We start from the raw sequence: 27,657 nt of genomic DNA on the forward strand, positions 1-27,657 counted from the left end.
CCAGTCATTCTGGTGGCACCAGCCTGACCCAGAGGGCTCTGGTTCCCGAAGATTGCGAGAATGACAATAGACGGGCTATGGATGCTTCCACGTTGCCCCGATCTACTGTCTCAAAGTCCTATATTCCACCCCAATTTAGAGTCTCTAAATTTGACAGCATGGCTATTGAAACCAGGGTGCTGAAGGACCATGGCATCTCGGGACCAGTAGTGTCTACCCTAGTGAATGCTATAAAAGCTGTCACTAGGAAGATTTATCATAAGGTCTGGAAGACTTATATTGCTTGGTGTGGAGCCAGAAAATGGCATTCTCGGAAATACGTGATTGGGAGAACTCTGTCTTTTCTATGGTCGGCTGTGGAAATCAGATTGGCTTTGAGTAGAATCAGAGGTCAGATTTCGGCCTTGTCAATATTCTTCCAAAGGCCTTTAGCATCCCATTCGTTAGTCCGAACCTTTATGCAGGGGGCGACTCATTTGCTTCCCCCCATTAGGTTACCGATGTGTCCTTGGGACTTGAACTTGGTGCTGTCTGTGTTACAGAAACAACCATTTGAACCTATCAAGGAAATTCCATTAGACTTGCTGTCACACCAGCTAGCCTTCCTGATGGCCATCACCTTGGCTAGAAGGGTGGCGGAGTTGGCGGCCCTTTCGTGCAGGGAACCATAATTGATCCTTCACCATGACAGGGTCGTGTTACGATCTGTTCCATCCTTTTTGCCAAAAGTGGTGTCGGCCTTTAATTTAAATCTGGACATTATTTTACCTTCTTTTTTTCTCTCAGCCTCATTTGGCGGAGGAGAGACTACTGCATTCTTTGGACGTTGTCTGGGCAGTCAAGGTTTATTTGTCTAGATCTGTGGAGATCCTATGTGAACGTGTACCATAGGAAACTATGTTAAATGACCTGTAGTGTGTTTCTGCAAAAAGCACCAACAAAAAAAAAAGGCATAAATGTGAACCAAGCCTAACACTATCCAAAATGAGCAAAAATATTACTGCCTTCAGCTCCACTTCAACCAAACACCCCCGAACACTGGAAGTATAGGCAGTAGTGCGGAGATCATCCAACATCTACTAAATATTATCTCCTCTGATTATTTGATTCCCAATAGACTTCCCACACATTACCACCATTGATCATCACAATGGAGGAGATTTACTAAAACCAGAGCGTGCAAAATCTGGTGCAGCTCTGCAAAGAAACCAATCAGCTTCCAGGTTTTAAAGTCAATGCTTAAATGAACAAGCTGAAGTTGGAAGCTAATTGGCTACCATATGCACAGCGTCACTAGATTCTGAGTGCTCCAGTTTTTATAAATCTCCCCCAGTGTAACCAGTCAAGCCTTCCCATTTATTCTTCCCTGCTGCATTGAAGGAAAAGAAAAAGGCAAGAATATGGTTCCTCCTGGTAAGAATATGTTTTCCACCAATGACTTTCACTTAGAAGGTCAAAGTAAGACTTCTTCATCTTATTGGATTTCTGTGACCTGATCCATCCAGAACATTCTCAGGAATATTAAGCTGAAAGTAAATGCACTTGGATGGCTCTGTTCCTTTTAGTAGTTAAAACATTGAACTATTTACATACAGACACAAAATCTATTTACTGGCAGTATGTCCAGATCCAGTTTCCTCCCAGGGGTTTTCCATGCTGAATATGCAGTCTTTGTTCACATTCTTCTCAGAGGTTCAAATTAACATTGGGCTTTAGTCTTGCAACAAAAGGAGAGAAGCTTCCTCTAAAAGTAACAGCAAGCTTTTTGTGGCGGACTCTCATAAACTTTCTGAATTCTTGTGTACGGTTACATTTCTGTCTGGGAGGTGCTATATCACTTATAGACTGATAAAAGCAGTTTTGGCATCAGGTTTTTACATTTACTAAGCCAGGGGTGGACAGGTTAATGTAGATAATCCGATTCAGGGGTAATGCCAATGGTGGCTAATTGATTGACTTGCAGTGGGAAGCTCATTTTCCCAATCACATTCATGTTTGTGAAACCACATCTCCATGCCAAGGTGTCCCTGCAATGTGTGATTAGTAGTAAATTCAAGCCAGCTACTCAGTGCCATCGATCAAATGCAAATCTTTATTAGCTACATAGCAAAACACAACTGTTACAGGCAAACGTGTTTCGGCTTTGACTGCCTTCCTCAGAAAACACCTGTTAGGCCAGGGGTAGGCAACCTCGGCCCTCCAGCTGTTTTGAAACTACAAGTCCCATGAGACATTGCAAGACCCTGACAATTAAAGTCATGACTCCTAGAGGCAGAGGCATGATGGGATTTGTAGTTTCACCACAGCTGGAGGCCGAGGTTGCCTACCCCTGCGTTAGGCTGTCACAGTTGTATTTAACTATGTAGCTAATAAAGATTTGCATTTTATGGATAACCAAGTAGCTGTCTGCAATTCACTACTAATCCTGCCATCCGAGTGTGGAGACACTTCAGCCAGAGCACTGGCTCAGCCACAGGAGGCTGTATTTGTGAATGACGGTAGATACCGTATGTCCTTCTTGATTCTGTGTGAGTGTACACAGTTTGGCAGAGATATATTGAAGGTTTACCTTTGAGTTCCATTATTCGTGTTTCACTCAAAGTGGGCTTAAAGCCTAAATTTAGCTAAAGTCAAAAAATCAGCACAAGGGACATTACTTACAGTTTGTGATGATCCTTTTTAGGAGATATCTTCCTCTATCCTACCCCCCCCCCCCCAATCTTCCAGTGCAGCGGAGGGTTAATACAAGGTTGCACCGAACAGCTTCTATGAATGATACAGGATCTGTGAATAGAGGGGCCCGATTATCCTCCCATAATCCATTCAGAGATTCTGTGTCATTCAGAGAAGCTGTAGAACGATTTCTGTAAATGGCGGGTCTAGCAGAAAAGGCAGACATAAGCTGGCCATACATTAACCAATTTTCCTATTCAATTTCCTTTAGATTTACCCTCAACTATGTAGTGCAAGTTTCATCACTACTTGCACTTTATTATATATGCCATGCATTTTAATAGATTTTTATTTAATATTGTATTTATAGAATTAATAGAGGCGAGGTAGGCCACATATTATTATTCATCACTATGTAGTGTAAGGGCCCTCCTGATTGCATACAAATTGAAAGTGTTTAGGTTTGACCTCATATTACATGGTTTTGGTAAATCTAAAGGAAAATTGTATTGACGTATGGCCATTCATAGCCATGCTTTCTAGTTGAAAGCTTCTGACAGCGCTTTAATCGGTTCCCTGCGGCAGAATGGCTCTCCTGGGCGAAACCCCTTATGGGTACGTCCTACCCTTGAGCGCCAGCATGGGGATTTGTGTATGTAAACATACAAATCCCTGTGCTGTCAGAGGAGAAGAGCCATACTAAGTAGGAAAAATGATATGTCTCCTCACCTAGTCACTCCCATCCCCACATAGTGAGAACAAAGTGAGGAAACACACAGTTAACCCCTTGATTGCCCTCTAGTGTTAACCCTTCCCTGCCAGTGACATTTACACAGTAATCAGTGCATTTTTATTGCACTGATCGCTGTATAATTGTCAATGGTCCCAAAAAAGTGTCTGATCTGTCTGTCGCAATACTGCTAAAAATCGCAGATCAGCGCCATTATTAGTAAAAAAATAGAAAATGCCATAAATCTTTTCCATAGTTTGTAGAGGCTTTTGCGCAAACCGATCAATATATGCTTATTGCGATTCATTTTTTTTTTTACCAGAAATATGTAGAATATATATTGGCCTAAACTGATGAAGAAATGTGTTTTTTTTTTTTTTTAATTGGGGATATTTATTATAGCAAAAAGTTAAAAATATTGTTTTTTTTTTCAAAATTGTTTTTTTTTTTTTTTGTTTATAGCGCAAAAAATAAATACTGCAGAGGTGATCAAATACCACCAAAAGAAATCTCAATTTGTGGGGAAAAAAGAATGCAAATAATCAGCATACTAATAACTTATGTTCCTTGTACTGATTTTTTTTTATTTTGATTTTAGCTAAACTTGGGCTTTAAATCACTGAGATCTCTAGGATTACCTGTTTTGGGTGAACCACATTTGAGTGGGTGGAGTCTTGCACCTGCATAATACATTTATCTGTGCTTTGTATACTTCAGAGTATATCCTTTGCCTCTGGTGAAGGGTGGAGAACCCGGGCTTGTTTTTTTCACAATTAAAAAGATCATAGAATTACGCTCATGTTGAGCATGCTGGTTGTTGTACCTATATCTGTCAATAAAAAAAAACATAGAATATTTCTTTTTTTTATATATTTTCTTTATTATATGCACAGCTAAAAACTATATTTCTTACAAATGTATTAATTTCATACTCGCTACCTGCTAGCAGGCGGCAAGCTCTAACAGAATCAGCAGCTTTCTCGTGGCTCAGTTAACAGTTGGGGTTAGCAAACGGACCTGAAAAGCAGGGAAATCAGATTACATACACTGTATAATGAGTCACAGATTGAGGACACCCCCCTTCTCTGTTTCAAATGTCATTTAAAATGGGCGCATCTGAATGACTTTAGCTGGGCATACATTATACAATTTTCTTATTCAATTTCCTTTAGATTTACCTTCAACTATGTAGTGCAAGGGCCTTCCTGATTGCATAAAAATTGAAAGTGTTTAGGTTTGACCTCATTATATGGTTTTGGTAAATCGAATGGAAAATTGAACAATAAAATTGTATAAAGTATGGCCAGCCTTAGCAGCAGGGCCGGGACAAGGGGTGGGCAGGAGGGGCGGCTGCCCTGGGCACTGTGGTATCATGTGAAGTGGGGGGCACCACATGGAAAATGGGGGAGGGAATTTGTGTTGGAAAGGGGGGTTTGGGGGGCAGCAGGGAGTAAGTATTGTTTTAGGAGGGGAAATTTGGGGGGTATGCTAAAATGTAGGGGGAGGAGGAATGGGGGAAGAAGATCTGTGCTAGGAGGGATGATTGGGGCACTTTGTGCTGGAAGGGGGCATTTGCAGTGGGGTTATTGGGAGGGGCAATTTTAGGGGTAGAGAATTTGTGCTAGGAGGAGTGATTTTCTTTTGGTAGGGGGGTACTTGAATTGGGGGATGGGGGTTAAGATTTGTGCTGGGAGGGGGGATTTCAGCAGGGGAGCATATTTTCACTGGGAGGAGGGGGCATTTATGCTTAGGGGGTGAAAAAGATTAGTGCTCAGTCTTTATTTTTGTGGGGGAGGGATTTTTGATGACACATAATGCTCATACACCTTGGGGGCGGGGGTTGCAGTTTGGCATGTTTGCTCTGGGCTCTGGATGACCTTGTCCCGGCACTGCTTAGCAGCACATAGAAGGGAGGTTTACTAAAACTAGTGCACACAGAATCTGGTTCAGCATTCTAACTTAAGCTTGTTGGAGTTAGAGTGTTACTAAACCCAGGACCCTGCATTCACTATATCTGGTCTCCCACAGTACACAGAGCATGGAAATGCAATTATTTTTGTAACTATAAACTGCTAAATACCTTTTCTCATCAGCAGTGTATAGCAATCTTGTGACTTCTATCAGTGTCTGGTTAAAGCTTGTAGGAGGAGTTTACATTCTACTCTAACCAATGAGGCTGCAGGACCACTGACCATCTGTCTGGACAGTGCTGACTGGCCCTGTGCTGATCACATGCACCCTCCCAATTCTGTGTGCACCAGTTTTAGTAAATCTCCCCCATAGCCTGCAGCAAGTAGCCATACTGCCCTTTTTTTCCCATTGATAACTCATCAGGCTTTGTAAATGAAGTATCATGAATGCACCCTGTAGTAAATTAATTTAATTTAATACACAATTTTCTAGGAGCATTTCTAAAAAGATATATACATATCGGCTCATAAACTGGTCAACTGTCAAAAAATTGCAATAAAATTTACCAAAAAATATGTTTTCCCTTTTAAAAAAAAAATTCAAATACTTATCAGGAGTGCAGCACCTGATCAATTTTCAGTAGCTCACTCGCGCTGCTTAAGTCGCTATCAATTAATCTCTAAAGCTGGCCATATACATATAACTTTGAACTTTAGACACTTTTGAGCCAATCGCTTAGAAAAGCAACCTCCAAGTTCAACTGACTACCAGAATGCAGTCAGATGTGAAGTCAAAATTGGGCTAAAAACTGACAGTTTTAATACAGCCCATTGAAACATTGATTGGAAAAAGAATTGTTAATTGGAAAACAATGGCATTATGTCAATTTAACCTAAGCCAATAGGATTTTTCCACTACATTTGATCAGACCATTTTAATCCTATCTCCCTGCAGTTGATGAAAACCATGGATCCACCATGGATTGCTTTCCGAAGCAGCGGGAGGGGACATCCCCCTGCTCACCAGTGTTTCTTAGGCAAGTTTTCACCAGCGCATCTGAGAATCCGACAGTGTGGGTGGCTGATCACAGAGGCACTGAGAGACTAGAGCGTCTCTGATTGCCTCTATGGCCTTGAAAGACCAGAGCGACGTAATCACATAATTTCCAGTCCAGGGCGGAACTTAACAAATATTTTTGTTTTCTTAAAGCAAAAGATTTGTGATCTTTTGCTTTTGAAGGTAAGGGAGAGATTTGGGGTCTTTTTGACCCCAGATCTCTCCATAAAGAGGACCTGTCAACCTTATTTCTATTACAAGGGATGTTTACATTCCTGGTAACAGGATTAAAAGTACTAAAAAAAAAAAAAAAAAAAAATGTAAAGGGACGTGTAAAAATAAAATAAATAAGAAAATAATTCCCCCATCGCTCTGTTCTTGCATGCAGGAGCGAACGCATGTGTATGTTGCGCACGCACATGTAAACTGTGTTCGCACCACGCATGTGAGATATCGCCGTGAATGTTAGAGCGAGAGCAATAATTCTAGTGTTGGAACTCCTCTGTAACTCTAAAACAGGTAAGCTTGAAAAACTGAAAGCGTCGCCTTTGGATATTTTTAAATACTGTCGTTTGTTGCTATTCCACAAGCATGTGCAAGTTTAAAGCATGAGATGTTGGGTATTCTATTTACATGGCGTAACAGCATCTTCATTTTTCATTTTTTTTGTTTTTTTTATTCATTAAAGTGTATTTTTTTTTCCAAAAAGCTGCACCTGAAAAACCGCTGCGCAAATACTGTGTGACATAAAAATTGCAACAATCTCCATTTATTCCCTATGGTCTATAGTAAAAAAATATAAGGTTATAAACTATAATGTTTGGGGGTTATATGTAATTTTCTAGCAAAAAATACTAATTTAAATTTGTAAAAAAAAGTGCCAGAAAAGGCCTGGTCTACAAGTGGATATTACTGTATGTCTGATTGCTTTTGTAACTTAATTAAAAGAAAAAATCAAAAAGATTAAAAGTTGTCTGCTACATCAACTTGTCAGTTGTATGGCCAGCTTAAGAGTAGCAATCAATTGCTACATAAATGGCGCCAAATAGTGTACAATACACAACAAGCATGATGTATTTGAGATTAATCATACAGTTGTGAAGCGATGTGAAATCATGGGCGATCAGTCACTACTACATTGTGTACTTTTGCAGCTTACACCATTGGGAGCCAGTTGTTCCATCCGTGTAGCACTGAATTAGTTAGATATTAAACTTTAGTCATTTTGGTAACATTACTAAACTACAGAGGATTGCCTATATGTCAGGGCCAGATTTACAATTAGGTACAGTAGGCACATGCCTGTAGAAGGCAGAAGTACAGATGTGGCTTTTTGCTATATAGTAATGGGCCACACATTTTTCCCATTGTTATCAGTCCTCTTACTTAGGCAGGCCATAATTGGTTTGAATCTTGACCAGATCAGCAGGAACCGGCTGAGATTTGAACCATTTATGGGCAGACTAAATGTACCAAGCTGATTAATCGATCAACTTGGGTACAACCAGCATGCCGGGTTTTACCTGCGATTAGCGATAGGGGCTGCCATAGCCGCTAGCAATAATCACAGTCTTCTCCCGGCAGGGGGCGGCTTCCCCTGCCCCCCAGGAGAAGACAATGGCCCAACACAGACAGTGTTGATGGGGAGAATCAAGCAAATTTCTGGTTGCAGGAAAGAAAATTACGTGTATGGCTGGCCTTCCACAATGTGGTTAATTTACTAAAGACAGATTAGACTGTGCACTCTACAATGCAGTTGATCCAGAGCTTAGTAAAGAGGTGCAGCTTCGCTTTGCAAAAAATACCCAATCACATGCAATGAACATTTTAAAAAAGGGGGCATTTTTGCTTAAACATGATTGGATGATGGGAGTCAGCAAACCTTCCCTTCATTTACCAAGCTCTGGAGCAACTATACTTGCAAAGTGCACAGCCTTTAGTAAATCAGCCCCACTGTTGGACATAGACCAGGATGAGCTCAGTAAAATAAGAATATATTGTGTATAAAAGAGTATCACTTTGGGTGCCTACAGGCTCCAGTGGTGAAAATCTGACCCATTTGTGCATTGATGCATTAGCCTGTTTATACTGTTAGAAGGTGAAAACATAAATATATAATAGTGTGTATATATATATATATATATATATATATATATATATATATATATATATATAATATTTCACAGTAGCGCTCATACATTCAAACAATGAACGTGTCAAAAAAAAAAGGACAAATCAAATAAATGTCTTTAAATGAACAGTGAAAAAAATATCTTGTAAATCCTTACAAAAAAGAAGTCCTTTTGAGAAGTGCAAAAATAATATAAGTGAATGTACGATGACACCAATTCCTCCACCAAAGTGATAATTGGGAGATCAACTCCCTTTAGGAAACAAGCTCACCAGATGATATTGCCATTCACTCTCATGTTTGGCAATAAAACTCAGGGATTAAACCACTGCTGTAAAACGCCACACTCCATTTGCACTACTGTGGAATATTATATATATACACTATTATATATATTTATGTTTTCACCTTATGTTATATTTTTGTGATTTAAGTAGCAGCACTATTATTTTTTATTTTGCATCTTAAGCACAGTGCACTTATATTTTAATTGTTAATACTGTTGTAAAGGTTTTGTGGGAGTGGAGAGGGTGGCATGGCAGGGCGGAGGACAGTTGTGTTTGGGGCAAATAATCTTTTTTCCCTTATTCTTTATTTTTGTACACGTCTTATTTCCATAAGGTTGTGCAAGTTATCCCAAAATAAAAAGTGCCCTTTCGGACAAAGTGCCCTTTCAGACAAAGGGCACTTGCCCTATTAAGTTGACCTAATTGATCTCTTCCCTACTTACCTCGATCTAATGGACATGGCCTCCAGGGATTGTTTAAATCTTGCAGTACAAGTCCACTGTCACTTAGCCAAGCCTGTCCGGGTTAGAGCCCCATAGAAGTACAATGGGCTTGTCACTCAGCCAGGAGACAGGTAGGGCCCCATAGTCTTCTATAAAGCTCTATTGCACAGGCATGGCCAGGAGACAGAGGACTTACAGTATGGGATGTAAACAATCATCATTTTGAGGTAAGTATGCTTCTCTGTGAGAAGGGTGACATTGGTTAGGTCAGCTGATAGGGGCAAACAGGATACATGCACTGAATACATGTATTTTAATAAGCAGAACTTAAAAATTAAAGTGGAAGGATAGGCCATGCAATCGCCCAACTTTTAAACTTCTCATAATATTTCCTGCATATGGTTTCTAATATATCTTAATGTAAATACCTTTATTTAAACGTTTTGTACATGATTACGTGACTGCAAATTTCCAGTAAATGTGTTTGTCTGAGCGGCTTGTAGGCAGGTGCAATATGTATTCTCCACTGCAAGTGGTGCACAGCCGCAGCAGCAATGCAGACGGGGGAGAAAGTTGAGAGCAACTTGGTTTCCTCTGTCACAGGGGAGTTTCTATCTGATTGAATGCTGGCACCCTATGTAACTTTGGTGACCATCTTAGGTCAGGCAGAGTCTATTTAAACATCCTGCACTCAGACTTGGCGCGCTTTATGCGAGTGGCTAGTATAGGAACAGGTTCCCCGTCTGACAGGGACAGTACTTAGAGATCGGGAAAGGTTCTGGAGGAGCAGGGACAGTGCAGGGGACTATGTATACCTCCTCCAGGAAGCCTCCCCTTTGGGTGTGGACTGGCCAGGCCACATTATACTCCTCATGGCAGACGCTGTTGGCATTTTCCAGTCTCCCAACTGCTGTTCTACCATCGTCACAGCTGTAAGTGGCTCTGGACGGGTGTGCCTCCCCCCTGGGCCTGTATGTACTTGCTGAACCTTTCTACAATATATTGCTGTTGCCAAACTTGGATTCTGTTTGTTCACTGTGAAGTGATAAGAGCAGCGCTAGTCTGCACAGCAATATCCAATCTCAATATACTGTGCAAATAATCCTATGAAATACAGCTATACAATTATATACAAAATATAAAGGGTTAGTGCATCAAATTAGTGCAACCTAAGCAATCGTGCAACAATATGTCATCAAAGTGCTTGTATGATAAGTTCATAAAGATTTCCCAAACAAAAAAAATTATAATAAAAATGTATATATATATATATATATATATATATATATTTTAAAAATAGCAAGTTGTATAAAAAAAAAAAGATAAAATCTGTATCATTTAAAACTTGTGATGTGTAATCCAAACTGCTTCACCACTGTGTAACTCCTTTACCACTCACACTAAAATGGACCAGATGAATATGCTGGTAAGATTATAAACCAGAAAACAACTCCCTTATCCGCTCCGATTTCTTAATCATACTCCCATCTCATAGATCACAGCATATAATATAGGAAACAAAGAGAAGGAAGGAGGCTCCTATAGCGTAAAACCGTATCATAGGCTGAATAAAAATATTTTTTGTTCCACTCGCATTTAAAAGTGCCTACTCAGCAGTAGGGAAGAACACGCTCAGCTGTTAATAACTGTTCACCTCCGACACGTATCATAGGTAATGAGTGTTAACCAACATCCGCAATGTCATCAGTGGCCTCGCCGTAAACACTTTTTGGGGGAAATCTTTATGAATTTATCACACAAGCACTTTGATGACATATTGTTGCATCATTGCACTAATTTGATGCACTAGCGCTTTATTATATTTTGCACTTTATATTTTGTATATAGTTGTCTATGGGATTTTTTTAGATGTATTTCATAGGATTATTTGCACAGTATATTGAGGAGATTGGATACTGTAGTGAGGACTAGCACTGCTCTTATCACTTCACATGTTTGTTTATTGTCACTTGCAATATTCAGAGCAGCAGTCCAGTAGGGCACACATATCTGTATCCCTGTTACTTTTTGATACATTCTGTGTGTTCCCTGCCTTCCGCGCAATCCCGCAAACTCACAGGCTGGTGATAATTAACTCTCTCATGGCCAACAACACCTTAGAGCTATGGATGCCAGTTAGATGACATCACTGCTCTATGGATTCAGTGGCGTTATTGGCCCTCCACACAGGGGACATACTTTCTGGACCTTTGCGGTCACTTGACCACTTGCGAAAAGTTGAAAAGTTTAAAAAAAGATATTTGCATTAAGATGTATTAGAAACCATATACAGGAAATACAAGAGCAGTGAGGAGGCAAAGTTTAAAAGATGGGCTTCTGCATTTCTAGAGGTCTTCTTTATATACCAGCTCCACCTTTTGAAGGTCATTTCCTGCCTGGCTCCTGGACCTGTCCAGCCCTGGATCCACCTAAGACTATGCTGATCCTAGATTACAGTTAACACCTAGAAATTTTTTTAGCAACATCCTCTTGCCGATTCTCCTTTTTACGGGACAAATGACAGCGGTTCTTGACCTTCTTGCTCCCTCTGTAACACTATGAAGTTACGGCTGGTCCAATCACCATCTCAGCTTATATGGTTCAGCTCCCGTGCTCTCTTCTTCAGATGCCGCTTGCGGATTTTGATCATCCACTTCACGCTGAGCTTGGCAAAGTCAGCGGCCTTAAATAAAACCAGAAAGACGCCACAGAGCAGAGCGATCATGCTCCAAGGGTTGGCAGTGATGATCTGCAGACCGGGAATAAAATAAGGAAAGGAAATAACTAGAGAGAAGCAGATTAAGAGTGTATGAGAAGCAGATGTGGCTGAATTGGATTACTCGCTATCCAGCTGTCATGCGCTCCTCAGTACCAGAAGTGTTGAACACAGCTCAGGTCTACAGAGGAAGCAGACAATGCTGGTATACTAACATCACTATGTTCAGACTAAAAGTGATGCTAAACACACAGTTTATATTTTACATTGTCCCTTCTATTTCTGTATGTAGATGATGGCACTGCAATTATTTTAATAAAAAAAAAAAAAAAAGTACCTTTATTCTAATTGATATACAGCTGTCACATAAAGCAGCTCTCTCCCAGCCAGTCTGCAGGGAAACATAAGCTGGGGGAGCATCTAGTCCTTTGCTGCTGGTCACATGTTCAAAATGTAAAACAAAACAGCCTTCGGAATACAGAGCAAAAATAAATAATTCATATCAATAAACTGTTTTAAATTGTCATATAAATATATCTTTGAAATGAAATCTTTATTATTTTTTGACAATAACATGGTGCGGGCAGATTTCTGCCAGTCACAGGTTGTGTCACACCCCTCCAGCCTATGTCTTAGAATAACAGGGAGGTGAAGCCTTCAATAATTTAAATGTAATATTCCGCCCCCATTGTGTTTAGCTAGTTAGTGGGCATGGAGGAGGAAGGGAGTGGGCTGTCATTTACTTTATAGTCACATGGGCTGCTCATATGTGATGGAGGAAATGTTCAGCATAGAAACCCACTGAAAACTAAGCATGTGCAGAGTTGCCACCACAGCTGCAAAATCCCTGGCTGGATTGGGGACATAAACAAAAAGGTGGAGATAGAGAGCAGCGGGGTCAACCAGGTTTTTTTGTAGAATACAAAAGATGAATCTCACAGTGATTGAGTGAGTATGAACAGCATGTAATACACCATTTATTGATAGTTTTTTTATGATGTGGGTTTAATGACACTTCAAGCTGACATTAAACTCAAAAGCAATAATGTAATATATAACAACTTACCAATTCTTAAGCCCCATACACACGATCAGACTTTATACAAACTTTCCCGTGGATTTTTGTACAAAGGGCGTCGTCCCTGAACTTGCATTGCATACACATGACAGGACTTTTTCAGCCAACTTTCACCAAATCACGTGTTTTTTCTGCTCTTTACCGCCACCTTTGGTCAACTTCTGTATTGTTGTCTGATCCTTTGCATTGGTTCAGAGCATGCGTGTTTGTACAAAAGTCCTATGGTTTTCTGTATACACAATCGGACTTTGCTCCATTGGACTTTTGTTGCCAGAAAGTTTGTCCATTCGCACAGCCAACAAAAGTCCAATGAAAACCGAAAAAGTTTGTCCAATTGAGTGTACGCACCGTCGGATGTTGCCTTAAAACAGCTAATTTGCATGTTTGTTGTCAAAAAGTCTGATCGTGTGTATGGGTCTTTAGATGTGATGGATGCATTCATTAAAACATTTTTAAGGCCTTTTCCCTTTATTTTCACCAATCTTAAGCCTCATACACACGATAGGACTTTGTACAAACTTTCCCTTGGATTTTTGTACAAAGGGCGTCGGCCCTGAACTTGTATTGCATACACACACAGCAGGACTTTTTCAGCCAACTTTCACCAAATCATGTGGTTTTTCTGCTCTTTACCGCCACCTTTGGTCAACTTCTGTATTGTTGTCTGATCTTTTGCATTGGTTCTGAGCATGCCTGTTTGTACAGTCCTATGGTCCAGTCCTATGGTTTTCTGTACACACGATCAGACTTTGCTCCATCGGACTTTTGTTGCCAGAAAGTTTGTCCGTTCGCACAGCCAACAAAAGTCAGATGAAAACCAAAAAAGTTTGTCCGATGGAGCGTACACACGGTCGGATGTTGCTCCAAAACAGCTAATTTGCATGTTTGTTGTCAAAGTCTGATCGTGTGTATGGGCCTTAACTTTTCAACTGTAACAGACCAAGCTTTCCAGCAAAAGCGATAGATGTTGAGACAAACCGTTAACAACTGACAGAGGTTGTTAGAATGATCAGCTTTTATTAATTAATGTAAAACCTTTACCTCAAAAGAAAACAAAAAAAGTTTCTGCAGGGAATTAGAGCCACATTTCCTCACATGGGGATGCACAGGTGTTCCGTTCATTTCCATGCAGGCAGTACCACTCATGTTCACTGGGGCACAGCAGCCACATGGGCAGCCGTTGCTTCCAGTTTCACAACTGTGTGGCTGCATGGCCCCAAACACAGGCAGTGTGCTTTCTGGGAGATGAATCAGGAGCAGCAGCTGTGTCCATGCAGCTGCTGCATCCCAACTGACATCAGTGGGACTGCCTGCATGGGGATGAACCGAATTCCTGTGCATCCCCATGTGGGTAAACATGGCCCTTGTATCGGCATATGCTGTAGTGTGAATGAGGCTTTACTACTTAAAAAAAAGTGTTGGCTGGAGTTCAGCTTTAAATTTGTTGGTCAAGATTTCAGAGAGTAGTGGTTAATGACTCTTACTCTGAATGGTCTAAGGTTATCAGTGGTGTACTCCAAGGTTCAGTGCTGGGACCCTTACTTTTTTATATCTTTATAATTTATATAGGATCTGGGAAGACAAGTTACTTTTCTGTCTTTGCAGATGACACCAAGCTATGCAGTGAAATAATGTCCTTAAAGGATGTCTCTAATTTACAAGCCAACCTCAATGTTTAATTGGGCAACTAAGTGGCAAATGAGGTTTAATGTTGATAAATGTAAAGTTATGCACTTGGGGCTAAGTATGCATGCATCATACATACTAAGGGGAGTACAACTGGGGGAATCAATGGTGGAGAAGGATCTGGGTATTTTGGTAGATTATAAGCTCAATAATAGTATGCAATGCCAAGTTGCGGTTTCCAAAGCGAGTAAAGTCCTTTCTCGTATTAAGGAATTATGGACTCCAGAGAGAGAGAGAGAGAGAGAGAGAGAGAGAGAGAGAGAGAGAGAGAGAGAGAGATATCATTTTGCCCCTGTACAAATCATTAGTAAGACCTGATCTGGAATATGCAGTTCAGTTTTGGGCACCAGTTCTCAAAAAGGATATCTGGGAACTGGAGAAAGTGCAGAGAAGGGCAACCAAACTGATAAGAGGCATGAAGGAACTCCGCTATGAGGAAAGATTACTGGAACTGAATTTATTCTCTTAAGAGGAGATCAACATGTACAAATACATAATGGGTCCTAGTGAACTTGGTGTTGAGTTATTCACTTCAAGGTCATCACAGACGACAAGGCTGGTACTCTTTACGTCCAGAGGAAAAAAGATTTTATCTCCAAATACGGAAAGGTTTTTTCACAGTAAGAGCTGTGAAAATGTGGAATAGACACGCTCCAGAGGTGGTTCTGGCAAGTAGATTACTTTAAAAAAGGTCGGAATTCTTTCCTTAATGTACATAATATAACTGGGTACAAACATTTATAGGTGAAAATCCGATTGCCCCTCGGGGGATCAGGAAGGAATTTTTCCCCTGCTGTAGGAAATTGGAGCATGCTTTGCTGGGATTTTTCGCCTTTCTCTGGATCAACTGTGGGTGAAGGATTGTGTATATGGGATTGTATTTTTTTTATTTCTTTTTGGTTAAACAAGATGGATTTGTGTCTTTTTTTCAACCTGACTAACTATGTAAGATCACCTAAATCTGCTAGTCCATCTAAAGCCCCATACACACTATCAGTTTTTCTGCTGAGTTTTTCCTTCAGGTTTACCAATACCATGTAGTGCAAGGGCCTGCCTGATTGCATACAAATTGAAATGCCTAAAGTTTGACCTCATATTATATGGTTTTGGTAAATCTGAAGGAAAAACTCAGCAGAAAAACTGATAGTGTATGAGGCTTAAGAGTGCCTTCTCCCCAGAAAGACATTGCTCCTCCAGTGGAGTGGAGACAACCTTAAACAGGAAGTGTGGTAATGGTCAGATCAGCAGGTAGAAATAATAAAAAAAATAAAAATAAAAAAGGCAGCTACCTATTAAATACCGCTTTAGTATTTCATGTGTTTCAAGCGGATCAGTGTGCAGTGCCAGGACATCTGGAAGTTTTCCTGCATCTCAGCCATCCGGAAGAGCGTTACAGCATGGCGGCACCATCTTTTCATCAGACTGAGACATCAGGAGGGGAGTCTGGACAGAGCCTCACAGCCTCTGGTCTATTGTGGTGAGAGGGCACCTGTCCATTCCAGTAAAGTACACTGTTTACTGAGTAAATTGTTTCAACACTGCTAGTGAGACTTGTAGTTCCACAGAAGTGATTCGACTTATTCACAGGCCACATGCAGCGAAACTCTAGGGTTTGTTATTCCCTGTGCTGTAAAGTCAGTACTGTATTACATTTATATAAGGAGGAGGTTACAAGTGCCATTTTTCTTCGGTTACACAGTTATCAACGTACCATTTATGCTACAGTTTGCTTTCTCTCTTTTGCCCTGTTGGATTACAAATACTACAGTTTAAACTACAGGCTAGCTGAAGATATCTGGAGTCAAGGAAATTTTATCATCTTCTGCAAAGCATCACAGCTCTATTTTGTAGTTTAAACACCAAATTACAACATGGGGGAGCCCTCGAGTACATGTTAAATATTGCATTGTATTATTGAATGTAGGTAACATTATATTATGACAATTTGGTGTGTGTATTGAGGTTTCAGTGGGAAGGTGTTTAATATAGGTTTTGGAGCAAATTGAACATTTGTCCCATTGTGAGCCTGTCTACATATGCTCCCTATTGTGATTATTGAATCCACTGTTCTCATATCTATACTAGGGGTGCGCATCTTCACTGGGCTCACGATTCGATTACGATTATCTGGTCAACGATTCGATTCGATATCATGATGCATCACGATTACCGACGAGCTCCCACTTCCGCTTGGGCCGCCTAGTGTCTTTTTAAACAAACTGAAAAATACTGAACCTCCCCCATCAAACACAGCCACTTGTGCCCGTCAAACGCAGCCACCTGTGCCCTTCAAACGCAGCCACATGTGCCCGTCAAATGCAGCCACCTGTGCCCGTCAAATGCAGCCAGCATGAGGTGTAAGTAGAGTACAAACCCATTTGTACTCTACTTACTGTTACATTGCATGATGTGCCCCGCTGTATTTATTAAAAAAAGTATGTGCTTTTTAAAAAAATGTGTCACTATACCGCATTTTACAGTAAATACATCCCGATCATAGGCCGTGCCCGGTGTTGTGCCAAGAAATCTGTTCCCTCTGGCTCTTGGCTCAGATCGGAACTATATGGAAGGAGTAACAATATTGTACCATATATATGTGTGGATTGAGTAATACATATTATACAATATTATTAGTCTATTCTATACACACAGGAAAGAGAGAAAGAGGAAATCTGCGCTACAGTGTATTACCAAAAAAAATTGTTAAATTCATATAAATAATTGATGCAGCAATTCTAGTACATACCAAAAGTGATATACGTGTAAAAAAAGGAAAAAGAAGGAGAACTGCGCAATCCCCAATATTTCAATTGGGATACAAGCTACCCAAAAGGCTACATGAAGCTTAAATCTGGGAACTAGATGTAACAAAAAGGTGTGTATAACCTACAAATTGCAGAGTAAACATATACAGCGACCCTCATAAGCTCTAAAAAATACGTGAAACTAGGTATGTGATAACAGACAATCAAAAAAGAAAACATGTGAAATTGAAACCAATATAGTTATACATTGTGAAAGAATAACACAACATAAATACAACAATATTGTAAAGTCCTTTAGTGAGTCCAAATAAAAACACCACGTGTTGATGAAGAAAGGCCAATCAAAAAGCTATGAATTAGCATGAGACCAGACACGGTGTACCTCCACCAAACGGATAACCCTAGCCCCTTACCAGATACCCCAGTAAGGAGCGCTTATCACAAATCAGGTCAGAAGACAGATCAGTCCTAAAACGATTCCAATGGAGCCCTCTAACGTAGACCAGATTAGGGGATACACCAGCCTTGAATCGTCCAAACCAAGTGGGGGCACTTATGAAGCGAGACTCATATATTTCATTGGAGAATCAAAAAAGGTCCGCCATAAAAAGAAAAAATACTCCAAATAGTGTAAAAACGTTTAATAAAATCACAAAAGTAAAAAGAAAATACACTTACAAACGTAAGAAAGCAAAGGGCATATCATCAAAGTTGGGCAGGCGTCGGCCGATCGCGAACCCAAACGAAATCCCTTCCGGTACCAGTTCAATTGAGGCAGAAAAGCGTGTCACGCCACCCAACGCGTTTCGTGAAAAAGTCACGTCATCTGGGGTATGGGTGACACGCCATAATGCCTCCATTAAATAACAAATATCCAGCACAAGCCACCTCCTCTCTTGCTCGGGCATGGTTCACTTCCGGGGTCAACCGGAAGTGTGGCATATAGATTGTAAATCAATAGATCGAGTGAGCAATAATTAATAAAGGCCCGGTATTGATAAAGAAGGGGGGGGGGAAACGCTGATCAATATGTGCCATTGTGAGTAAAAACATCGTAACGGCATAACGCCCTCGGCTATTAGATCACCATCCTCCGTACTTCCGGTACGGAACCAAGCCTCACTCTCATGTCCAATGGCGTGCGGGGTCAGGGGGACCAGAGCGGCGGAAATGACACATGTCGTGTGATCGCTCGCCCATCTCTGGTGCATAACGAAATGGCACCGCCCCCTACAGCGGCATGACGTCACGCCATACGTGCCGAGCGGATGGACGGCGCGCGCTCCACTCAACCAGGAAGTGCGTGCGCTCCACCCGGTCCCAAGCCTCGCTCTCACTCCAAGCACGGAGCGACAACAGATCCACACGGAAGTGATTGCGCTCCATTGAAAAAACAAGGGCCGCCTGCACCGCAGGGACCCGATGGCAAAAAAGTGGCCACACAATTTGGGTCAAGGAAGGGAACAAGATCAAAAACGGCACAGGGCGAATGGTACAACCCAAAAGGAGGAGGGGACTTGTGCACACAATCACAACACATAAAAAAGCAATGGCATGTATCAACTTAAAAATACACATCAACACCTCATACGGCTCCCTAGATAGTGAAGCCGGCTCAAGTGTATAAAACAATAATGGTAAATACAAAGTAATAAAATAATGAAAAAATATATATTGAAAAAATGTATAATGAAAAAAGTATACATATAAAAAATATTAAAAATAGATGGAAATCACCCCAAAAAAATAAAAATGGAGAGGGCATCAATTGCCATAATAAAATTCCAAATTCTATCATACTTCCTAAATCCTACAAACATGGAGTTCTAGTGGGGGCTAGCTCTATAACGGGAAAACCCCAATATTCGTCACACCCCCCAAATCCGCAGAACCCAAAATCAATTGAGGGCTAATGCTGCTTTTTGTAAAGCACTCTCTAGGGTTTGTAAGAAAGAAGTAATTAGTGCAAAACACATAGTGTTGTAAAAAAGGGGGAGGGAACAACAGAGATTATACAAAAAAGGTTGCACAGTAAAGATGGAATCCACAAAATGCCAATCACTCAAAAGTCCGATTAAGAAATAACAAGAGTCTTCTGGTAAATGCCATAGAAATGACAGAAGAATCTTATTAGGCATTATTAATAAACGCATTAACATCTGTATCGGTATTCATACCGAAAGGGGTATAGGTTTTAAGTCTATGGATCCAAGACATTTCCAATCTTGAAATCTCTCTAACCAAAGCACCACCCCTCCAGTGGGGTTTATACTTATCGATCCCCATGTATAGAGTATTGGATGGATCCCTACCATGCTTTTCGTCATAATGTCTGGAGAGGGGATGTTTATCAAAACCCCGTTTAATGTTGGCAATATGTTCGTTTAATCGGACCTTGAGGGCCCTCTTAGTTCTCCCCACATACTGAAGCCCACAAGGACAATGGATGAGATAAACCACTGCCTCTGAGGAGCATGTGATAAACGGCTCTACTGTGTATCTCCTCTGGGTGCTAGTGGAGACAAATTCAAGGATCTTAGAACTCTTATTTATATTGCAGGAGCACACTTGACAATTTCTACATCTGTAGAACCCTTTGAGGTTCTGAAAGAAGCACCTATCTTTCTCAGGGGGGTTCTGCACACTAGGGGCGACCTTGCTGCCCAATGTGGAAGCTCCTTTAAAGATCACCCTAGGGACTTCTGGTAAAATAGTTCCTAAGGTCTGGTCGGTGGTCAAAACATGCCAATGCCTGCGGATAAGCTGTTTGACCTTCTGATGTTGTATCGAAAAGGTGGTGACAAAGGGTAATGAAAATTGGTTCCCATCGTCATTTTTCTCCTTATCAACCAACAGGCTAGGCCTGTCTCTATTTCGTGCAATAGAACAGGCCTCTGACAATGTTTCTGCCGCATACCCCTTTTCCAAGAAACGCTGAGATAGTAATTCAGCTTGCTCGTCAAACTTAGTAATGTCGGTACAATTCCTCCTTAGGCGCAAATATTGCCCCAAAGGGACCGACCTTAGCCAAGAGTCTAGATGGCAACTGCCCCAAGGAATATAAGAATTCCTGTCGGTGGATTTGAAGAAAGTAGAGGTGATAAAACTATCACCGTTATTTCTAATATTTAGGTCTAAGAAATTAACCACTTCCTTACTGGCTTCATAACTGAACTTAATGCCTCTCATGTTGTTATTTAACCCCTCCATGAAGTCATGAAGCTCACGTTCATCGCCATCCCAAAGGAGGAGGACGTCATCGATATATCGTGCCCACAGCACTATCTCCGGTCGTCTGGGGGAATCGATGACGTCCTCCTCCCACTTGGCCATGAATAAATTGGCCAAGCTGGGGGCATATTTGGCCCCCATAGCAACCCCTTTATCCTGGCGGTAAAACTGGTTATCGAACCAGAAGTAATTATGCTTTGCTGCAAAATCTAAAAGGGTCATAATAAAATCAATCTGGATCTGAGTCAACCCAGAGTCTCGCTCTAGATAAAGTCTAGCGGCCTCAAAACCCAGTTCATGGGGAATGATGGTGTAAAGTGATGTGACATCGGCTGTCACAAGCCATAGACCTGGTGTTGGTTTGATGGTACTTAAGATGTTAAGAATTTGCTTGGTATCCTTCACATAAGATGGGGTTTTCTTCACAAGTGGTTGAAGAAAAAAATCTATATATCTGCCCACCCTGGACGTCACCGAGTCAATACCACTGACTATAGGGCGACCAGGGGGGCAGGTAGTACTCTAATAAGAGTTCTAAGATCCTTGAATTTGTCTCCACTAGCACCCAGAGGAGATACACAGTAGAGCCGTTTATCACATGCTCCCCAGAGGCAGTGGTTTATCTCATCCAATGTCCTTGTGGGCTTCAGTATGTGGGGAGAACTAAGAGGGCCCTCAAGGTCCGATTAAACGAACATATTGCCAACATTAAACGGGGTTTTGATAAACATCCCCTCTCCAGACATTATGACGAAAAGCATGGTAGGGATCCATCCAATACTCTATACATGGGGATCGATAAGTATAAACCCCACTGGAGGGGTGGTGCTTTGGTTAGAGAGATTTCAAGATTGGAAATGTCTTGGATCCATAGACTTAAAACCTATACCCCTTTCGGTATGAATACCGATACAGATGTTAATGCGTTTATTAATAATGCCTAATAAGATTCTTCTGTCATTTCTATGGCATTTACCAGAAGACTCTTGTTATTTCTTAATCGGACTTTTGAGTGATTGGCATTTTGTGGATTCCATCTTTACTGTGCAACCTTTTTTGTATAATCTCTGTTGTTCCCTCCCCCTTTTTTACAACACTATGTGTTTTGCACTAATTACTTCTTTCTTACAAACCCTAGAGAGTGCTTTACAAAAAGCAGCATTAGCCCTCAATTGATTTTGGGTTCTGCGGATTTGGGGGGTGTGACGAATATTGGGGTTTTCCCGTTATAGAGCTAGCCCCCACTAGAACTCCATGTTTGTAGGATTTAGGAAGTATGATAGAATTTGGAATTTTATTATGGCAATTGATGCCCTCTCCATTTTTATTTTTTTGGGGTGATTTCCATCTATTTTTAATATTTTTTATATGTATACTTTTTTCATTATACATTTTTTCAATATATATTTTTTCATTATTTTATTACTTTGTATTTACCATTATTGTTTTATACACTTGAGCCGGCTTCACTATCTAGGGAGCCGTATGAGGTGTTGATGTGTATTTTTAAGTTGATACATGCCATTGCTTTTTTATGTGTTGTGATTGTGTGCACAAGTCCCCTCCTCCTTTTGGGTTGTACCATTCGCCCTGTGCCGTTTTTGATCTTGTTCCCTTCCTTGACCCAAATTGTGTGGCCACTTTTTTGCCATCGGGTCCCTGCGGTGCAGGCGGCCCTTGTTTTTTCAATGGAGCGCAATCACTTCCGTGTGGATCTGTTGTCGCTCCGTGCTTGGAGTGAGAGCGAGGCTTGGGACCGGGTGGAGCGCACGCACTTCCTGGTTGAGTGGAGCGCGCGCCGTCCATCCGCTCGGCACGTATGGCGTGACGTCATGCCGCTGTAGGGGGCGGTGCCATTTCGTTATGCACCAGAGATGGGCGAGCGATCACACGACATGTGTCATTTCCGCCGCTCTGGTCCCCCTGACCCCGCACGCCATTGGACATGAGAGTGAGGCTTGGTTCCGTACCGGAAGTACGGAGGATGGTGATCTAATAGCCGAGGGCGTTATGCCGTTACGATGTTTTTACTCACAATGGCACATATTGATCAGCGTTTTCCCCCCCCCCTTTTTTATCAATACCGGGCCTTTATTAATTATTGCTCACTCGATCTATTGATTTACAATCTATATGCCACACTTCCGGTTGACCCCGGAAGTGAACCATGCCCGAGCAAGAGAGGAGGTGGCTTGTGCTGGATATTTGTTATTTAATGGAGGCATTATGGCGTGTCACCCATACCCCAGATGACGTGACTTTTTCACGAAACGCGCTGGGTGGCGTGACACGCTTTTCTGCCTCAATTGAACTGGTACCGGAAGGGATTTCGTTTGGGTTCGCGATCGGCCGACGCCTGCCCAACTTTGATGATATGCCCTTTGCTTTCTTACGTTTGTAAGTGTATTTTCTTTTTACTTTTGTGATTTTATTAAACGTTTTTACACTATTTGGAGTATTTTTTCTTTTTATGGCGGACCTTTTTTGATTCTCCAATGAAATATATGAGTCTCGCTTCATAAGCGCCCCCACTTGGTTTGGACGATTCAAGGCTGGTGTATCCCCTAATCTGGTCTACGTTAGAGGGCTCCATTGGAATCGTTTTAGGACTGATCTGTCTTCTGACCTGATTTGTGATAAGCGCTCCTTACTGGGGTATCTGGTAAGGGGCTAGGGTTATCCGTTTGGTGGAGGTACACCGTGTCTGGTCTCATGCTAATTCATAGCTTTTTGATTGGCCTTTCTTCATCAACACGTGGTGTTTTTATTTGGACTCACTAAAGGACTTTACAATATTGTTGTATTTATGTTGTGTTATTCTTTCACAATGTATAACTATATTGGTTTCAATTTCACATGTTTTCTTTTTTGATTGTCTGTTATCACATACATAGTTTCACGTATTTTTTAGAGCTTATGAGGGTCACTGTATATGTTTACTCTGCAATTTGTAGGTTATACACACCTTTTTGTTACATCTAGTTCCCAGATTTAAGCTTCATGTAGCCTTTTGGGTAGCTTGTATCCCAATTGAAATATTGGGGATGGCGCAGTTCTCCTTCTTTTTCCTTATTCTATACACACACATATATATACATGTGTATTACCCCATCCAAACATAGTATAATATATATATATATATATATATATATATATATATATATATATATATATATATATATATATATATATGTTTTACAGTAAATACATCCCGATCATAGGCCGTGCCCGGTGTTGTGCCAAGAAATCTGTTCCCTCTGGCTCTTGGCTCAGATCGGAACTATATGGAAGGAGTAACAATATTGTACCATATATATGTGTGGATTGAGTAATACATATTATACAATATTATTAGTCTATTCTATACACACACATATATATACATGTGTATTACCCCATCCAAACATAGTATAATATATATATATATATATATATATATATATATATATATATATATATATATATATATATATATATATATATATTACTCCATCCACACATAGTATAATATATATGTATGTGTGTGTGTGTGTGTGTGTGTGTGTAGAGTAGACTAATAATATTGTACAGGGGATGGTGGTAATGTGATTTGCATTCAAAGGTAGAGTGGGAGGAGCCGCAGTGCAGGGGGCTGGACAGGCGGAGTTCCGGTCTGAGCCGAGAGCCAGGGGGAACATACTTCGACGTGGAAACCATTCTCGGCACAACACCGGCCCGCCTCTCGCCTCCCGCCTCTCTCCAGTCCTGACGTCAGCGGGGCTAAGAATTCCCCGCTGACGTCAGGACTCGAGAGACGTGAGAGGAGGGAGGCGAGAGGCGGGCCGGGCTCGGCATGGCACGTTATCGGGATGTATTTACTGTGAATTTAGGGAATCAAGTGACACATTTTTTTTTTAAAAGCATATACAGCGGGGCACATCATTAACTGTAAGTCGCCATTTATTTTAAAAAAAAGTCATTATAAAACTATGCTCGGAGTGCTTTCCTGGGAGGGGCGGGGCAAGTTTTTAATGAAGTCACCCGCAATCGATTATCGGGTCCGTATGCATCCATGCTGAATCGGGGACACCCGAATCCCGAAACATCGATGCAATGATTAATTTCAGCACCCCTAATCTATATTGACTGTTCCCAACTGTCATTTATTGTTTCTGTCTAATCACATTGTTCATTGTGTTTAATATCCACTTTAGTAAATTTTCTGAGTGGTTCATTGATATTGTGTGCAGGTCTCTATTTACTACCATAGCTGGTGAAGTGATGGAACCCAGGGCCTTGGTAAATAGATTTCATGGTTTATCATTACAGTGTTTTCTCTCTATTGCCGGGTTCCACACTAATATTATCAAGCAGGTGTGCCAGAGGGGTTGAGACCGTTATTGGGGTTTATAGGCAGAGTTACAGAACCAAACATACATTAAGCGGCTCCTTAGGGGTAGCGCTACACTACTTACACACTGGCTTGGGAAGATTTCCATCCATCACTGTTGAGTTGCATACAGAAGAAGTCCTCAGTGGGACCTATTACAGGATCCTGGATGTCTGTTGTACATGTTTACGCTGTTACCTTACAGCGGTAAGGGGCCATTGCACATAGAGGTGTAATTACAGTGAAGAAAAAAGTCACCAAACCACCGTCACATTATCATAATTGCACAGAGTGTCAGTTGGAGCAGCACCCTACATTTTCACTTTGCTCATTACTATACATCTGAGGACTTTCTGTGTATCTGGACTTCACCTTTGGCACCAGCACTTTTTTTTATGTATCCGATATATAGGATATTATTCACTCTTACATTATTTGTTTACAGGAGATTATATTCATCTTGTCAGCATGTAGCACTTTATATAGTTTATAATATTTTTATGTGTTTGCTTTGTATATTCCGTTTTTTAGTACATAGCACTTTTATTGTTGATTTATCACTTGGTGCTGCGCTCTATCTATTGATTTTATTTACATTCCTATTTTTGGTTATGGTTTGACCAATTCGGTGTTCGCTACAACTAGTGTCCTACTTTTGTTTTTGGGTCCGGGTAGCGTTGGAATACTCTGTTATTCATGTTTGGTTGTTTCCTGTATTTGGTCGCTAGGAAAATAACAACCTCATGAATCTCATGGGCTAAAGAAGAGAACTTTGGGAATGGATCGCTCCACAGTGCGTGCAGCTACACAGACATGTTTTAAAGCTTATTTACTGCATATTGGAAACATGGAATTACTTGAATGTCCTGGCTGCAGGTTCACTTTAATCTTATAAGAAAAGCTGTGCCAGTAGCTTACAGTTTTCTTGCATTGCTGTAAAACTGATTAGATTCCATTTCATTTCACACATTCTCATTGTTGGGCTGTATACTCACATCCTGAATTTCTTGAATGTACGGGTCTTTCCATTCAAATACCACAAAGAACAACTGGTCCCCCTTGTCAGCAGCTGATCTTCGATCAATGAAATTCACCACACTTGTCTATAATCATCAACAAAAAAAAAAATGTGATTTAGTAAACAGTAGTATTATTATAATTTAATTCCCTGCAGATTTTGTAAGTTTGTAAAAAAAAGAAGCCCAAAGGCCAACATTGCGCTCAAAAAATAATAAAATAAAATTAATATATGTGAATATAAATATATACAACTGCCAGCACCTTAAAGTCTAAATATTGATCGATTAATGAAGTCATAAGAAAACTAAAGCAGAGTCCCATTGAAATTCAAGTTCATAAATAACAAGGGGTTAACACCCATCCATGTGAAGATGATAGGTTACAGTGGAGGAAATCGTGAAAGAGTCCTTCATATAAAGTGCTTCCAGCTCAACACCCAGGTAATTAAATAATCTGCTTACCAGATTTCTGTGACCACTAATCAGTAGTCTCACCAAGCTTGGGGAAAGAAAGGTCTCCCCAGGACCTTTAAAAAGTTGCCTTAGACTGCAGCTGGAACCAGTGATACTCAAAAAACATAAAAAGAAATGCTCCCATGGTGTAGTACTTAATAAAGGCAAGTTTAATGAAAACGAGTGGATTGCACTTACAAGATAAAAGCCGCTTAAAAGCGATACAGCAGTGTTTGTTAAAAACGGAAACCGCAGCGTCTCCATAGGCTCCTCTTCACTTCCTAGATTGTTTGCCCATCCACCTCCTGAGAGGGAAGACGTGATGACGTCACAGTCGTAGGCTCCATCCTATGCGTTTCGTCACTAGCGGACATCGACTGGGGATTGGCCAGGTACTGCTGTCTGTGTCAATGCCTGCACACGTGCCCCCAGGGAAAGCGTTTCTTCACAAAGTACTAAGTCATATTTTGCTTGGGGATCAAATACTTATTTTACTCACTGGACTTCAAGTCAATTTATAACATTTGTATTATGTGTTTTTTTTCTGGATTTTTGGTTGATATTCTGTCTTGATCATTTAAAATACACCTATGATAAAAATTCTAGTACCTTAATTTCTTTGTAAGTGAGCAAACTTACAAAATCTGCAGAGAATAAAATAACAATTTTCCCCACTGTATATACATTAAAATAGAGAAGATACTTACACGATAGGATTTCAGTATCTAAATTTTTCCACATCCCCATAATATAAACAGAACAAATACAGTGTTTACTTAGAGATTGTTCACATGGGCAGATTGGGGGTGATAAAAGCAGGTAAAGACAAATGGTTTTACTACTTTCTCCCTGCTTGGGGTTATACACAAGCCATGGCTGCAATGCTTTACTTCACAACCATGGCAAAAATTAAACAAGTGGCCTTCAGTGGACAGAACTGCTGACAAAGAAACTCCCCTTTAGGTGTATGGGTCGCACCGCAACCGCCTCAGCTGCTCTGCCCGTAGCTGCACAGCGGAGGCTGTAAGGTGTTTTGGACACTTGTCCTCACTGATGGAGTCAGTGCTAGAGCCTACTCAGGGGAGGGCTGGGCCAGGGGGCAGGGATGC

The 27,657-nt window shown here is 40.9% G+C and overlaps 1 protein-coding gene across 2 annotated transcripts in view; it reads right to left on the bottom strand.

Moving 5' to 3' along the window:
* The window catches only part of PACC1 (proton activated chloride channel 1), a 120,205-nt gene that overhangs the window by 30,551 nt on the left and 61,997 nt on the right, over positions 1 to 27,657 (bottom strand). Inside the window, exons 7-8 of one of the 2 annotated variants that reach the window (XM_077485741.1) lie at positions 26,072 to 26,179; positions 8,565 to 11,980 (exon numbers count right to left, since the gene is read on the bottom strand). In XM_077485741.1, coding sequence (XP_077341867.1) covers positions 11,819 to 11,980; positions 26,072 to 26,179 — 270 coding nt within the window. In that variant the 3' untranslated portion in view covers positions 8,565 to 11,818. Of the gene's footprint in view, positions 1 to 8,564; positions 11,981 to 26,071; positions 26,180 to 27,657 lie in introns of those variants that run through there. The other variant, XM_077485742.1, reaches the window with a different exon arrangement.

This window comes from Lithobates pipiens, unplaced genomic scaffold (genome assembly GCF_037356315.1).
Source record: "Lithobates pipiens isolate NorthernLeopardFrog02 unplaced genomic scaffold, aLitPip1_a1.2 Scaffold_18, whole genome shotgun sequence".
In the NCBI taxonomy this organism is placed as follows: domain Eukaryota; kingdom Metazoa; phylum Chordata; class Amphibia; order Anura; family Ranidae; genus Lithobates; species Lithobates pipiens.